At 37.2% G+C, this 15,940-nt stretch overlaps 2 protein-coding genes across 2 annotated transcripts; both read right to left on the bottom strand.

The window, feature by feature from the left end:
- Positions 1 to 4,116: 4,116 nt before the first annotated feature.
- LOC131644786 (uncharacterized) lies at positions 4,117 to 6,015 on the bottom strand. Its single transcript, XM_058915375.1, has 4 exons — positions 5,659 to 6,015; positions 5,531 to 5,580; positions 4,416 to 4,513; positions 4,117 to 4,345 (listed from the first exon to the last, which is right to left on the bottom strand). Exons 1-4 carry the CDS (start codon positions 5,976 to 5,978, stop codon positions 4,187 to 4,189), a joined length of 627 nt encoding a protein of 208 aa, XP_058771358.1. The 5' UTR covers positions 5,979 to 6,015; the 3' UTR covers positions 4,117 to 4,186.
- A 4,988-nt stretch (positions 6,016 to 11,003) lies between these two features.
- On the bottom strand, positions 11,004 to 13,059 carry LOC131662666 (uncharacterized). Its single transcript, XM_058932515.1, has 3 exons — positions 12,221 to 13,059; positions 11,206 to 12,118; positions 11,004 to 11,141 (listed from the first exon to the last, which is right to left on the bottom strand). Exons 1-3 carry the CDS (start codon positions 13,057 to 13,059, stop codon positions 11,004 to 11,006), a joined length of 1,890 nt encoding a protein of 629 aa, XP_058788498.1.
- Positions 13,060 to 15,940: the final 2,881 nt, after the last annotated feature.

Genomic DNA, 15,940 nt, shown 5'->3' with positions numbered 1-15,940 from the left:
TGGCACTTTAGTGTAAACTGCTATTAAAATCTGGGCCTAAAATAGCATTTATTTGAGAAGTGCTATTAAACACGAGTTATATATTAGCGCTTTTTTTAAAAGTGCTATCAAACATGAGTCATATATTAGCGCTTTTATTGAAAGCGCTATCAAACATGTGTCCTTTAATAGCACTTAGTTTGAAAGTGCTGTCAAAATCACAACAAAACAAACGCAAAATGCATACTTCAATAGCGCTTTAGAAAAAATGCTATTAAAAATGGGCACTTTAATAGCGTTTTAAAAGTGCTATCAAAGAAAAAACATTTACAATAGCGGCGCGGTTAATAGCGCTTTTAAGCGCTATCAAAAACAAAAAAAAGTGCTATTAAATAGCTTATTTGGCGTAGTGATATTATATGTTCTGATACATATTTCTGATTCATTCATGCTCTGACTTTTGTCATCTAGTTTGTTCTCAAACATTTCAGGATGTAAAGATGCTCTGATGATGCTCTAGTACATTCAAGAATGTCCTGATACAATCAAGAATGCAATGATTTAAGAAGAAATTCAAAGCTCTGAAGCTGTCCTATGGAAGCAAGAAGAAGAAGCTCTGAATGTTCTGAAGTTCTAGGCAAATGTGAACGTCTCAACTGAAATGGAAAATACTCAGGGAAGTCTTTTATTTGTAAATTCTTCCAGTATTTATTTCAGGGGGAGATTGTTAATCTCAGGGGGAGACATATTCACACACTATGTTTATATGCTTATGCTATAACTGTGTAATTGTCTTTAGTCATCTGATATTCTGATTGCAAATTCATATAAATTATATATGTTTTTGTCATCATCAAAAAGGGGGAGATTGTTAGAACAAGAATTGTTCTGATCAATATTCTTAGTTTTGATGATAACAATGTATATGAATTTTGCTTAAGACAATGTGGTACTCTAATCCTATGCATTTTCCATTTCAGGAAATATATAAGGAGTATGCACAATTCAGCGCAAGAAGCACTGACTCAGAAGGGTCAAGTATGCAACATCAGAACATGCTCTCGCAAGACATCAGAAGATGGTCAAGAAGAATCAGAACATGGTCTATTGAAGCATCATAAGAACTTGAGATCAGAAGCAGAAGCACTGCAGTTCTTATGGTATCACGCTAGAAGCACTTCAAAGTCAGAAGACAAGAAGATGCTCTACATCAAGCTGTTTGACTCTGATAAATTCAAACGTTGTATCGACAAACATCAGATCAGAAGCAAGTACAAGATGGCAGGCTACGCTGACTGACAAAAGGAACGTTAGAAGCTATTAAAGGCAAAGTCAGTTAAAGCAGGAAAAGCAAGGCTCGAGGTAGTTGACAAAAGAGTGAAACATTAAATGCAATGCCGTACGGATCACGCAACGCATTAAATGCTCCCAACGGTCATCTTCTCAAAATGCCTATAAATAGAAGTTCTGATCAGAAGCTGAATACGAACTCTTTGCGCAAAAATACAGAAACGTTGTCAAATTCAAAAGCTCTCAAACTTCATCTTCAACCTCACTTCATTGTAATATCTTAGTGAGTTTTAAGCTTAGAACTTAAGAGAAATATCACAGTTGTGATTATAGCTTATTAAGAAGCATTGTAAAACTCTTGTAAGAATTTGTTTATTAATTTGTAAAAGGTTCCTATAGTGATCAAGGTGTGATCAGAATACTCTAGAAGACTTAGAGGGTATCTAAGTGGAAAACCATTGTAATCAAGGTTGATTAGTGGATTAAATCCTCAGGTGAGGTAAATCACTCTAAGGAGGTGGACTGGAGTAGTTTCGTTAACAACGAACCAGGATAAAAATCATTATGCAATTGTTTTTATCTTAAGAGTTTTTAAAGTCACACTTATTCAAACCCCCCCTTTCTAAGTGTTTTTCTATACTTCAGAATGTCCATGGGCCTTTGAGTTGAATCATTTCCTGTTTAGGATTATTTTGACCTAGTTCTCATTCTATAAATAGGGCACTTTCCACCCTCTCTTTTCATCGACAGTTATCTAACAAATTTCTCCAACAGTAACCAACAATTTTCTATCAATTCCTCACGAACACTCACAAACTTTGTTACATATATTTTTTTTAATATCTTTTGGTTTTCTTGTTGGCCGATGATTTCAATATGAGGCATCCCAAATTTTATTTTCAATCTGTTTTTTTTAATTTCTAACTTTAATTTCTAACTTGTTTTAAACCACATGATGATATGATATGGTTGTGTTTTTTTAAATTATATTGTATTTTATTACCATTTTTATCTATTGGTACATACATTTATAAGTACCGAATCACTACAAAATTTCATAACAAAACGTTCTTCTGCAATTAGGTCTCGTTACCATAGATGCAATTTATTTTTTAATCACAATCATAAATTTCTAACCTTATTCAAACCCAAGTTTTTTTTACAAGAAACAAACCATTCAATTTTTAATTTCTACCAACATCATCACCAAATTTCAATATGCCTAACCTTTAATTTTCAAGCATCAAAAAGCATATCCAAAGTTTGAAACCACAACAAAAATAGTGGCACAGTGATCAGATAACTATGTTTCTATTGTTTTTTGTTTGATTCTTTTACAGGTTCTCGTTCGTTACAGCTTAACAAAGGAAGACACATCAAGAACTTTCGATCAACTCACTGAACCAGCCCTTTGTTCATCAGCTCCAACATGACGTTCAACATCAATCGTTCACGCTGCTTCTACGACATCAAAACCAGTCTTCCCACTCCACCTCCAACAATGTTCGGCGATTCACAACAAACGACGAGCAACGAATCATCACAATCACACTGAAGCTGCAACTTCACACAACAACTCAATAATTGGATCCGAGTGACCACGCACGATCTTGAATCAGACCTGCAAACAACGATTTCAGAACATGTTTCAACCATCGCTCTCGAAGCAACTCAAATCCAAGGAAGAGATTAAGAATTAAGAAGGAGAAGAAGCATGGCCGCCAAATCAAGCCACATACTCAAACACAACACCGCCGGACCGATTCACAAGCTTCAGCAATCGGAAAACATTCATCAACGTCCTCCAACAACAAAGTTCAACCGTAAATCAATTTCCTTCCGTCAATAATGTTTCTGTTCATTGCAATTAATTAGCGGAATGATTTTGTTGTGATTGATGTTTTGTTTACAAAGTTGATGTTATGCTTGCACATGTGTGACCCTGTTTCTTCATGAATCTCTTTGTGTGTTTGGAACAGAGATTTTATTGAGAGTAATTTGAGAAGGTTAGGAACAGAGAGATGAAGATGACAGACCAAACAAAAATCGTAAAACAAATGGAAGAGAACAAGGAGGTTTGAGGGACCGGGAGAGTGAACTAATTTGGGGGAGGCGGATCCAATATTACCTATTTGAAAATTATACCCTGTACCCCTACTTTTATCCCAATACCCCTACCAAAAAAAATTTCGGACAAAATTACCCCTGTATAAATAGTGAAAATTACCAAAATTTTCACTTTTTCACTCATTTTCACGTTTTTGAATAGGGAATTTTCTTGCCCAAAAACCGGATAACCCAGCCTAGTGAGTTCCGGTTCATCAGACTTTGAGAAAGTAAGTTTTTTTTTAAAATATCTCAGCCGGATAACCCAGCTATGGGGTTTCCGGTTCTGTTTGTTTTCTCTTTTACATAGCCGGATAACCCACGATGATCCCCCAGCTGCGTTTGCCACCATACCATATGAGACAGACGATGATTATTTGGCGTGGTATTATACGGTGTCACATCCTATATTGAGAGCACCAAGAGGTGATCAGCCGATGGAGGTACCAGTGCCTGTCTATGACGAAGGACCGTCAGACCCGAGATTATCATATATATCTCATGAGCTTCATCATTACTTACAGCGTCATCAGGCTGTTCCTGAAGACGAACAGTTTCTGGAGATATTTAGAGCACTCAGACTTGCACAGGGCGGACCATTACCTAGGGAAGGTCCAATTACTTATGACCATGAGTCTGATTGATGTCACATTTTATGTTTATATTTATGTTTTAGTTTGAGACTTATGTATTGTTATGAGACTTGTAGACGTCTGTGTTATTATAAGACTTATAGTTTGAGATTAATTATTTATAATCCATTTGGCAACATATTAAAATCCAATAGTACTAATGTTGTAATATCATAAAATCAATCTAAGCTGACATGTTTTGGTAGTATAGGCATTAGCCGTTGCCAATGTTGTAACCGCCCGGCAAATCCTACCATCCAAGAAGTTGCATCTTTTGTGCGATATTTCGTCCAATCAGTTGTGACAGGTGGCAACGGGAATCCTTCATTCATGTTTACCTGCACACAAAATAAATATCAGAAAAACACGAATAGGGATTGAATGTACGAAAAATGTGTTTCTAACTACCTGAACCCAATGATTTCCATTGACAAAGCCGATACAGTAAATGGATGCATTAGGTGAATGTGCACTCGTCATAGGAAAGTAACTCAAACTAAGGTGACCTAAAGAGACGAGAACAACATTATACCGATTAGCTATTACATAGCCCAACTCAGGTAACGTCATCCATTTATTTGGTGGTTGTTGACCTAAAGTTTCTATCACCAACGATGATCTCACTGTTGGAAGGCGTTGACCAAATAAATCCTCATACAACTTGCTTCTAGGACCTATAATCTCTTTCTCCAAATCCCGACGAACCATTGACCATCCATCTGTGCCATAACCATGCAAAGATGCAATGGCTCTAAAACCACAATTTCCATCATCTCTTACATCAACAATGTCATCAATAAATGGTCTGATGTAATCTGGAAATTGTACAATGTATTTATCAAATTCTCTATTTTTTGAGGTTTGGGATAGTTGTGAATATAACCTCTTTGAAGATTTTTGAGAACTCAAATGTGATTGATCAACATACTCATATCCTGAAGGATCACGATAAACATCATATCCCACAGGTCTCTTCCCTTTTTTCTTAACCCCTCCTTTGGTTTTAATTTTTTCAGGCGGTGGACACATCTTTGTTGTAGTTGGATAAGCAATCTCACACACTCTGCTTTTTAATGCTCTTTTTCCGACAACATCTAATGACCTCCACATTTTCCAAATTTCATCGATTGCATTTGTCATGTCTATTTCTGATCCATCATCTGCATCTATATCTTGATTTCCTTCCATACTTAGTTTCCTCCAATGAATATGAATAGCCTCAATTGGTATCGCATCACCACTCAATGTATATCTCCCTAACTCACAAGCACATGGTAACCCATATACTTTTCTATGAGTACGTCCGCACTTTTGCGTATCGGTACCCACCATGTCAATCCTCAACCACTCTTCAGCAATCTGCCTCAATGCAGCTCTTGATACTGAACCACGCAAATTTGAATAAAAAGGACTAGTATGTGCATGCTCAACTTCATAAAAACTCTTCTGAAATGAAGCTCTAATGTTGCCCACTTGTATCTTGATGTTGTCATTCATAGCCTCCCAACATTTGCATAAATCACCTAAGCTATTCTCTAACATTTGCTTAAGTTTCCAATGCGCAGACTCCACCCTTTAAATTAAAAAGAACAACTAATTATCTGTAATATTAATATAAAGAAACAATGTCGATAAAATCACATAAACATACCTATTTGTTGTTGTGTTGCCCAAATGTAACACTTGATTGATCCATGCTTCGACAAATCGATGTCTGTGCGGTGTCAACCACGTGTCATTCACATAATCAATAAAACCTTTGGAGTCAACACATGCATCCTCAAGTTGTTTCAACCGTTGATGGTACTCCATCTCATCACTAGCCTTTATCAGTTCAAACCACATTTTCTCCACTGTTTCTCGCATATCATCCACAACATGTTCCTTACACCTTGATTTCACGTTTTTGTTGATGTGAAATCGGCAAAGCAAATTAGCTGTCTTTGGGAATATTGTTTCAATGGCTTTCATTAAAGCAAGATCTCTATCAGTCAAGATTACTTGAGGACAATTATCCTGCTTGATAAACAACTGTTTCAACTTATCCAATACCCAACAAAAAGTCTCTGTCTGCTCATATTCCATATAGGCAAATGCAACAGCAAATGTTAATTTAGTTGATGTCATACCAACTATTTCAAACAACGGTTGCCTGTACTTGTTTGTCTTGTATGTGCAGTCCATAATCAATACAATAGGAAACATATTCAACAACTTCACTGATTCTGGATGTGCCCAAAAAATATCTCTCACAACTTCTGACTCATCCTTTTTCCTACTCCAGTAAACATAACCTGATTCTTCAACCAACTTGAGCAATTGTTGCATTTCTGTTCTAGGACCCCTTATGTCTTTTTGTATCTTACTCTTATGTTTGTATATTTGCGTGATCCGAGTGACATTCTCCGGGTCACGCTCTTGCAATGACAATAATATGTGTCTTGGTGGAACATGGCGTTTTGTCAAATCAACAATATGTTGCTTATCATCTGTATTTAGTCAACTTACGAAAGCATGACCTTCAAATCTATCAGGTAAGCCGTGGTTGTGTACTCCGCATTTTACATCGATCTTCCATCCAGAACCATCTTTCGACGGTGTTGACCTAATTTTGAAAGGACAACCACATCTCTTACTAGCACTTTGGGTTTCGCTATCTGTTTTTTTGTATTTTCCACCTCTATCACAACCAAATATTAATTTATCACTTCTTCCTCGCTTGCCTGTTTTGATATCTGAACGAGCTATTATAACTGTTACTTTATTCCTGATTCCAACGTCCTTAATCCAACTTATCGCCTCTTCTCTTGTAGCAAATTTTTGACCAGTTACAAAAACATCAGTTGTATCCACACATGTTTGAGTTACATCGCATTTCTTCAAAGGAGGATCCACACCTAAATATATATAATTAATTTAGTTTAATATATAATTAAAAAAATTAAAAAATTAAAATTAAAGTAATTTTAAAAAAAAAGGGAAAAAATTAAAAAAAACAAGAACCGGAATACCCACAAAGGGGATATCCGGTTAGGAAAACTTGAAATATAACAAACCGGAATACCCATCCATGGGATATCCGGTTGGGAAAATTTGAAATAAAACCAACCGGAATACCCATCCCTGGGATATCCGGTTGATGAAAGTTTTAAAAAAACAAACCGGAAAACTGCATGTTTGGTTATCCGGTTCAGACGACGTAACAATCTCCACTTCTCTCCGTACAAACAGTAACAATGAAAAAATAAAAAATAAAAATAAAAAATTAAAAGTAAAAAAGGATAAAATTGGAATTTTTAAAAAATTGTCGGGGTATTGGGATAAACGTAGGGTTACGGGGTATAATTTTCTTTTTCTTACAGAATTTCTCTAGCCAAAAATGGCAGTGACGAGTCACAGGGGTGTGAGGAGCAAATCGGCCCATGGTGATTATTGCTTGATCCATATATTTTCAGAATTAATATTGTTATTATTCAAAAAACAAAACAATTAATTAAAATAAATAAATAAAAAAAGAATTAAATGGAATTGGATTAAGAATTAGGGTAAACATGTGACGTTTCAGCTTCTCCTATTAACTCTCTCTACCGTATCCCTCTCTCTATCGTATCTCTCTTTCATCTCTCTCAATAAAAAACGATCGCCGGAAATCGCTCCGCCGCGCCGGAGGCGGCGGAGCTCGACCAATCGTGAAATTCGAAACTGCTCCCCCACCTATTTCACCCCCTCTTTCTACATATCCAAGTCTTTTTCGAGGATTTCTCTCAATTCTCTCTAATCAGCGCGAGAAGCAAACCCTAGATCTAAGAAGAAACGGAATTAAACATCCACGGTTGCGAATCAAGAAGCGAGATCATGGGGGAAGTGCTCAGGCAACTTAATACTACACCATAGCATCAAGAAACAGCAAGAGATGAAGATGGAGGAGTCAATTCGAAGACTTCCCTGGATGACGAAGATGGCGAATCATTGAGGAAAACCGGAGGGGAGAACCAGAAGCTCTTTAGTGTGCGAAATAAACGCAGTTGAGGAACTTGACGAATTCTTCCGGTGAGCTTTAGATTTCCACGCCTTCTCTTTGTTTTTGCTTGCGCTATCTTCTTCTTCTACTATTCTTTTTTCTTTCAATCTTTTCTGAAGTTGTTGCTGTGCGTGATTGTTGTTGTTGAGTAGTGTAAAGATGATGATGATAATTCAGAGAGTGTGCGTGAGTTGAAAGCTTGATGAGAGGTTGCAGCGGTGGAGGATGTGGTGAGGTTGTGGCTGAGCTCAATTGATAAGAGCTTTAGATGTTTAAGCTCTATCAATGGTGGATTTTTGAGCATTTAGTGGAGGTAAGGGAGAGAGATGAATGGAGCAGAGAAATGGTGTTGAGAATGGAAGAGGAAGATCCGAAGAATTGTGGAGGTGATGAGAATATATAGAGGTTGAGAGAGTGAAATTCAGTTGAGGGAGGAGATTCTGAGCCAATGGATTAGAGGGAGTTAGTTATGAGATTAAGGGTGAGGTTTGAGTTAAGTGGAGAGGTTAGTTACATTCTGTTATAGGTGTTGGAAGTTGGTTAGAGGCAGTTAATTGGCTGTTAAATTAGTTAGGAATTCTGTTGAGAGTTTGTGTTCAGTTGGGAATTGGTTATAGTTGTCTTTTTCAGCTACTGACAGTTAGTAAAGTAGATGGATTGGTTAGTTTGAAAGCTAGGTTGTTAGTTATTAGTTAGAGGTTTGTAACCGATTGTCTAGGTGTTTAGAAAATGATTGGTTAGAATTAGTTAGTGGTTAAGAGCTGAATTGCTATTTGGTATATGCAAACAGTGGGAAGGAGTATGGACTGTTATATGCAGGGTGGTTTATGTAGCTTTGTGGTGTAGAGAAGCTTGGAATTGTGTCTGTTAAGTGTTATGCAGGGATTTTATTGAATGAGGGTTTTTTAGAATAACTGAAGTTAATTAAAACTGGACAATAGATTACATGGTATGTGGTTAATGTGTGTATGCCTTGACGTATGTAGATATGTGGGTTGAAACTGAACTTGTCGAATGAATGGAAATGCGAAGCCGGATATAAATTGTTGCTGCTATTTAACTGTTACTGAAACTTGGTGTAGAACTTAGCATAATAATCTTGATTGTATGGCTCTGTTGCAGGGTTATGTTTTGAACGACTGAACCGGAATTGCAAAGTGATGATGTGCTGGGGAAGAACTGACATGGATATCGACTACTTCGAACCGTGAGTATGCTTGAACTATTTCTTCTGTTTTCATTTTCTAAACTGGTATATATTGGAACTATGCAGGCATGGTATGATGGAAGCGGCAAGTTCGTGTGACAGTTTGGCATGTAAGAAACTGGTAGGGTAAAGAGTGTTAGCAATGCTCAATTCTGGATTTTTATTTATTTCTGAGACTCTGTTTTTTTCAGGTTGATGCAGGCTTGTAAGCTATGGTTTGAATCAGGTTCATCATTAGGTTTTTTTGGTGTAGAAGACTTTGAGAAGGCCTCAGATCATTAGTGAAACAGGGAGTATGTCTGCATCAGAACTTGGCAGCAGGCTGTTTGGAATTATTGTGCTGAAGACTTGAGGAATTTCTATTTGTAACACAAGACACGGAGATTAGGAGCACTGATACTTATATTATCATAAATTTGTTGTATAATTCCCCATGTAGTGTAATGAAGACTTTTATATGGAGGTCATTGGTATTGTACTGATGTAATGGTGATGGCTTTGTAATAACATAACTCTTTTTTCGAATAAATGAAATTAGAATCTTTTTTTTTTACATCCCATAACAGGTTCAACTTTTCCTTCTATGCATAATTGAATCGAATGTTTCTTTGAATGAGCACGGCCTTGAAACGTATTGGGCTTATTTTAGATGAAATGAATGAACCTTAGTAGCACCTTTGTATCTATGCACTAATCCCATACTTGCCGTGCCATTTTCCAATTGGATTAACCTTCAATCGTCTAGACTTGATAAAGTTATATGAATGAATACTTCAAGTCCAACTCTAACTCAATGGGATCTTAATTCCTCGAATCATGTTAACTTCCTTGACAAACAACTAACGACTGAAAGAAAAGCACTTATGTATTATAAATTTCATAGCAACATTTTAAAGAACCTTTAAAGATGAATTAGTCTCGAAGTATAGAAATAGTGAATCTTTAATAATTTAAGATCTCTGATTCCAATGTCAATGGTTGTTTAATGATGCATGATTTTATTCATGACCTAAGATGTAAATGAATGAGATATGTAAGCCAATTAATAATAATTAGATGGGCAAATTTTGGGGTGCAACAAGGTGTATGTGCAAATTTGAGAAAAATAATTTTGATTGATTTTATGGGTTTTTTAGATGTTACCATTTTCAAAAAAAGATAAACGATAAACAAAAGGGAAGCAAAAACTGCTTTTTTATTAATGATTTGAAACGAAGCCCTACATAAGCTCACTTTTGTCTTGGGCAGAACAAAAGGAATTATTTTAAACAGCCCGACACATTACTCTTTCGCCTTGGGAAGAGCTAAAGGTTTTTTAAAAGACAGAAAATTACTTTGACTCATGAACAACAGAAGAGATGCTGACGGAAGTCCAGTTGGAGTTGTCCTCTCTACGCGTCACGAAGCTTGAACATTCTGGAACATCTTCAATGATGGCAACTATGTCTTGTTTATCTGGGTTGATGTAGCCAGCACTTTGAAAAGTCCCGTGCTGGGTTTTACTGCAGCTTTCATACTCAGGTTCTTTTCCTTTTGACTTCTGTGATGTGAATCCTAGACCACTTTTGTTCTTGTTGGTTGGAAGTTCAATAACTTTCCCCCAGCCTTCATAAGATCCTTGGGCGACCACTTGTTGGGCATCTTTCCAGGATGAAATAGACGCACCTGCTTTCTTTTCGTATTCGGGATTAACAATTTCCAGAGCTTGGAATTGAGCTTCAAACTCTTCAATACTGGAGATAGAAGACAACTGACTAACAAACATAGTTTATTCTCCATAAACAGTAATCAACTTGTCTTTCACAGCAAACTTCAGCATCTGATGAAGGGTGGAAGTGACAGCTCCAGCACTATAGATCCAGGGTCTTCCCAACAAACAGTTGTAAGCGGGAGAAATATCTATTATCTGAAAAGTGATTTCAAAAATCATGAGGTCCAATGCAGATAGAAAGATGAATCTCTCCGATCACAGTGCACTTTGAACCATCAAAGGCTTTCACAATAATCCCATTCAGCCTTATAGTTGCCCCTTGATAGGACAGTCTTTCTAAGGTGCTTCTGGGCGTGACATTCAAGGATGAACCTGTATCAACTAGCACATTTGTCAGGGTATCTTCTCCACATTTCATGTTGATGTGTAGGGCATGATTGTGCTCCAGTTCTTCTAGGGGAAGTTCCTCTTTACTAAAGCTCAATACATTGTTGACGGTGATGTTGGAAACAACATTATCAAACTGCTCGAGGGTTGCATCTTGTTCAATGTAGGCTTGCTTTAGAACCTTCATTAGTGCAATCCAATGAGCTTTTGAATGTACCAATAGGGCCAACAGGGATATCTTTGATTGTGTCTGAAGGAGCTGGTCAACCACCATGTAGTCCCTCTTCTTAATTAGATTCAGGAACTCTTCTACATCATTGCCTTTAGTCTCAAAGATAGGCTCCGTAATAATAGGCTCCTTCCTAGGCACATCCTTCTGAGGAGGGATTTGTACAGACAAATTATTTCTTGGCTTATGAGGAATTGGTGCAAACAAACGGCTGCTTCGAGTCATACGGCTCGTATCAGCAATGTTCACAATAGTAGTCTCAGGACCAGAACGAACTTCTTCTTCCCCTGTTATGATAGTAGCACCATATCTCCAAGGAATAGTAGTAGTTGAGTTGTAAGGAAATGGCTTTGACATTTGAATTGTGAGAGGAATGACAGCCATGTTTTGACTATCATAAGACATCTCCATAACTTCGGGGACTGGGAACTCAGCAATCACCATATTAATGTTGTCATAATCTCTTTCATAGGTAATGTGGAGAGTCCTCTCATCCAACATCTTTTGAATTTCTCCTCTGACTTGAAAACAACCTCGGGAATTTACAAAACAAATTCTACAAGCATTATGAACATGTTGAAAGAAAGCCAACCGGCAAAGCCTTATATGTACTAGAACCAATGGTTCTTTGATGAAATGGATATCTCATACGTGGTACCTTCTAGGGCATCTATGCACCATATTAACAAAATGAGCTTCTTCATTTCTCTTCTTTCTTGATATACTGATGATTCCTCTATCCAACAGTTTCTGAAGATCCTCGATTACAGTTCCATATCCGTGAATGGAGTTTGAACAAATTGAACAAGCACTGTAATTATGAGGAGGAAAACAATTGAGTCCACAGAATACAATGTGCATTTGCACCAAAGATCGAGTTGATTCACGAACATCATGTATGTATTCATAACTGGATTGAGTCTGGATTGCATTGACAGTCTCACGGTTGGGCAGTGAATTAACTTGAACAATAGGATTGACATCTTTGAAGGTGATCATATTGCTTCGGACCAGTTTCTGTACTTCATTCATGACAGGGTCACAATTTTCCACAGTATGACCAGGAGCATTCTTGTGGAAAGCATAGCGAGCATCCGCCTTGTACCAAAATGGTGGATTAGCAAGAGGAGGAGGATCCCTCAGTTGAACTAGATTCTTCTGAACTAGCAAAGGAAGTAATTTTGTATAAGTCATCGGAATAGGATCAAAAGGCGGATGTTTCCTTTGTTGATTTTGTTGAGGAGCCTGTTGTCGAGGCTGTTGAGGCTGAGGCTTCTGCACATTCTGAGGCGGAGCTTGGCTAAAAACTGGAGTTACAATAGCAATTTGTTGTGGTTGATACCGTCTTTTTCTTCCTCTTGAGATGGCACTCATAGTTTCTTCCTTTTTCTTGGCAAAGCTACTACCAAATCTTTTGATGCCACCACTAGATAGTGATGAACTGGCTTCTTTGACTAGGCGACCTTCTCCGATACCTTCTTCAAGCCACATCCCCATGTTTACCATCTAAGTAAAGTTATTGGGAGCACTTGCTACCATCTTCTCATAATAAAATGTGCTTAGTGTCTTAGGGAAGACTTTGGTCATTTCTTTTTCTTCCATTGGAGGAATGATTTGAGCAGCTTATTCACGCCATCTTTGCGCGTACTCTTTGAAGGATTCTTTTTCTCTTTGGGACATAGCAGGGAGTTGATCTCTTTTCGGTGCCATGTCAATGTTGTATTTGTACTGTCTGATGAAAGCTTCTCCGAGGTCATGGAAAGTATGGATGTAAGTACTATCCAAACCCATGTACCATTTCAAAGCAGCTCCAGATAAGCTATCTTGAAAGTAGTGAATTAATAAGCATTGATCTTCTGTGTGCATGGACATTTTCCTTACATACATGATCAGAAGACTATGAGGACATGAATTCCCTTTGTACTTCTCGAATTCTAGGAGTCTGAACTTGGCCAAAACTCTGACATTCGGAACCAAGCATAAATCATTTACTTCTTTTCCAAATAGATCTTTTCCTCTAAGGGCCTTGATCTCTTTCTGAATTTCCAGAAATTGGTCTTCAAATTCTTCCAACCTAACCATGCCTTCAGAAGGAGCACCGTGGAAAATCTGTTCATTTTGGACAGGGATAACATTCATTGCAGTAGGGGTAGTGGTCATGATAGCCTGAGGAATTGTTGTTCGTGGAACAGGAATCTGTTGTCCTGCCAATTGGAAATCCATCTCTATCCCATATGGTTTAGTGTTCGTAGGATTCATCACATGAATTGTAGGAATCTGAGCAGTCTCTATCTCGAAGATCACAGTAGTCTGAGCTTGGGTTGATGGTTGATTCATCCTACTGTAACAGGGCATTTTGTTCCATACCGGTTTACAACTTATTCATCTTAATGTTCCCATTATATTTCATCTCATACCAATATATATGTTTCTTAAGTAACAGTAGAAAACATGAAAAGAAAACAATGGATCATAGGCACGAAACGGTAACCAAAACAAAAGCACAGAAGACAAAACGATAATGGCATGAACGAAATTTTTATGGTCTAAGTGGGGTGTGCTGCTCGGCACCCCCTTCCTACACCCAATGCCACCCGTCATGGGCTTGAATGCATAAGGATGAATGCCGTCTGTCATAAGGCAAGGAAGTCATGAATGTCGACCGTCAAAGGCATGGATGCCAATCGTCCCCGCATATCAGTCATCCGTCATGGCTCGCACAGACCCTCATTTTCTTATTTCCTTATTTCGTACAGCATTAACATAATGTTTATCAACATAAACAGCAACGAAAGACTCAGATTTTCAATTTTCTGGTAACAATTTAATACATCAGAAGCTATAACTTGAATCTCTAATTTCCTTCACTGAACAACCACAACAACAATAATTAAAGAGGCAGTATTCCAACTACATGTTATTCATGGTAGATTCTCTATTTCCAGCAACGATTAACACAAGCAATAGCAATAAATCTACACATACAATTCCCCACATACAATTGTTCATAAGCCCCATTATAGGAAGAGAATCACACCCTTACCTTATTCAATTTGAAGCAACTTGATGGGTCTCCGATTGCACTTCCGATTGGGCACCATGGATGGAAATCTTCAAGCTTGTTTCTCTTCTCCAAGACTTGTCTCCTTCTCTTCAAATGATAACACTACTCTTCATATCTCTAAAACCCTAATTTTATCATTCCAATTAGGCCTAGTTAAAACTTCCTCTTTATTATTCTTCACAAATCAATTTAGACCCAATAAGTCCAATAACTAAAAACGACCAATATAATACTTTTAATAATATTCCATTGATATAATAATCCATTTTCCGAGATAGCCACTTATTCACCAAAATATACTTCTCAACCGATAATTTCCGAAAATAAAATAATAATATTTAATTAAACAAATAATTAAATAATCGGGACATTACACTGGTGATGTTTGGATTATTGGTGCGCATAATTCTCATTGTGTGGAATTTGTGTCGGTAGGGCCGTATCTCGGTGATGTTTAGGTCGGTCAGGTGGATTAATTCCACGACTTATTGGTACCACATGCATAGTGTCAGTTGGTTCATATGCATTTTGTCATAACATGATTGAATGGATTTCAGCGTTATGTTGGGTGATGTATTTGTTGTGGTTGATGAATGACAATTGAAAATTTGACTATATTGCAAATTGGATGAATGATATATTATGATTTTTGTTGCTTATGAATGCATAATATTTATTAATTGTGAATGCGACTCACCCTTACATGTTGACATTTTCAGATTGAAGAGTAGAGGCTTATTTACTTTGGTGAGGATAACTCATAGAGTTAATCTAGTCGTTGGATCATGTCGGTCATGCTCTGGTCTTGTAACACTGAGAATGATAGATTTAGAGTTTAATTTTGTTACACTTTATTTTGTTTGGTTTGGATTATCTTCCGTTGGAATTATTTTGGAAGATGTTTTGTTATTCCATTGTGATAAACATGATAATGTTATTTGGTGAACGTTCCTATTAAAGCATGACATAAGACTACAATTGGTTTATTTGTTTTATTTAATTGTGGCACCCTTGTTTTTAGGTTTTAATCTGATTATTTTATTAATTTCCATGGGGTTTAGAAGGGTGTTACAATAGTGGTTTTAGAGCATAGTTGTTCGTTATGACCAGAGTCTTGGTGACAGTTATTCCCTTGTATGCGACTAGTGCGAGTTATCATTGTCGATACTTTTGGTGCTAATGGAATTGTTTTGTGATTAGCAGAACAATGGCTGGAAGAGGTGGAAGAAACGACGATGCTATTGTTGAGGCTTTGGGCAAGATTGCTGGTGTGCTGGGAGGAAATGCCAATAGAGCTAGAATTGGTGCTAACAG

This window comes from Vicia villosa, linkage group LG1 (assembly GCF_029867415.1).
Source record: "Vicia villosa cultivar HV-30 ecotype Madison, WI linkage group LG1, Vvil1.0, whole genome shotgun sequence".
NCBI lineage: Eukaryota > Viridiplantae > Streptophyta > Magnoliopsida > Fabales > Fabaceae > Vicia > Vicia villosa.
The sequence above is the reverse complement of the archived record's forward strand: the minus strand, read 5'-3'. Positions and strand labels throughout refer to the sequence as shown.

Excerpts from the sequence above, each read along its gene's own strand:
- LOC131644786 (XM_058915375.1), bottom strand. The coding sequence starts at position 5,978 with ATGAAAGCCATTGAAACAATATTCCCAAAGACAGCTAATTTGCTTTGC. Across the intron at positions 5,581-5,658 it reads GGCAACACAACAACAAATAG|GGTGGAGTCTGCGCATTGGA; the intron begins GTATGTTTATGT and ends TTTAATTTAAAG. Across the intron at positions 4,346-4,415 it reads ATGGAAATCATTGGGTTCAG|GTAAACATGAATGAAGGATT; the intron begins GTAGTTAGAAAC and ends TTTTGTGTGCAG.
- LOC131662666 (XM_058932515.1), bottom strand. The coding sequence starts at position 13,059 with ATGGGGATGTGGCTTGAAGAAGGTATCGGAGAAGGTCGCCTAGTCAAA. Across the intron at positions 12,119-12,220 it reads GTGCATAGATGCCCTAGAAG|AATTTGTTTTGTAAATTCCC; the intron begins GTACCACGTATG and ends TAATGCTTGTAG. Across the intron at positions 11,142-11,205 it reads TTGATGGTTCAAAGTGCACT|ATAATAGATATTTCTCCCGC; the intron begins GTGATCGGAGAG and ends ATCACTTTTCAG.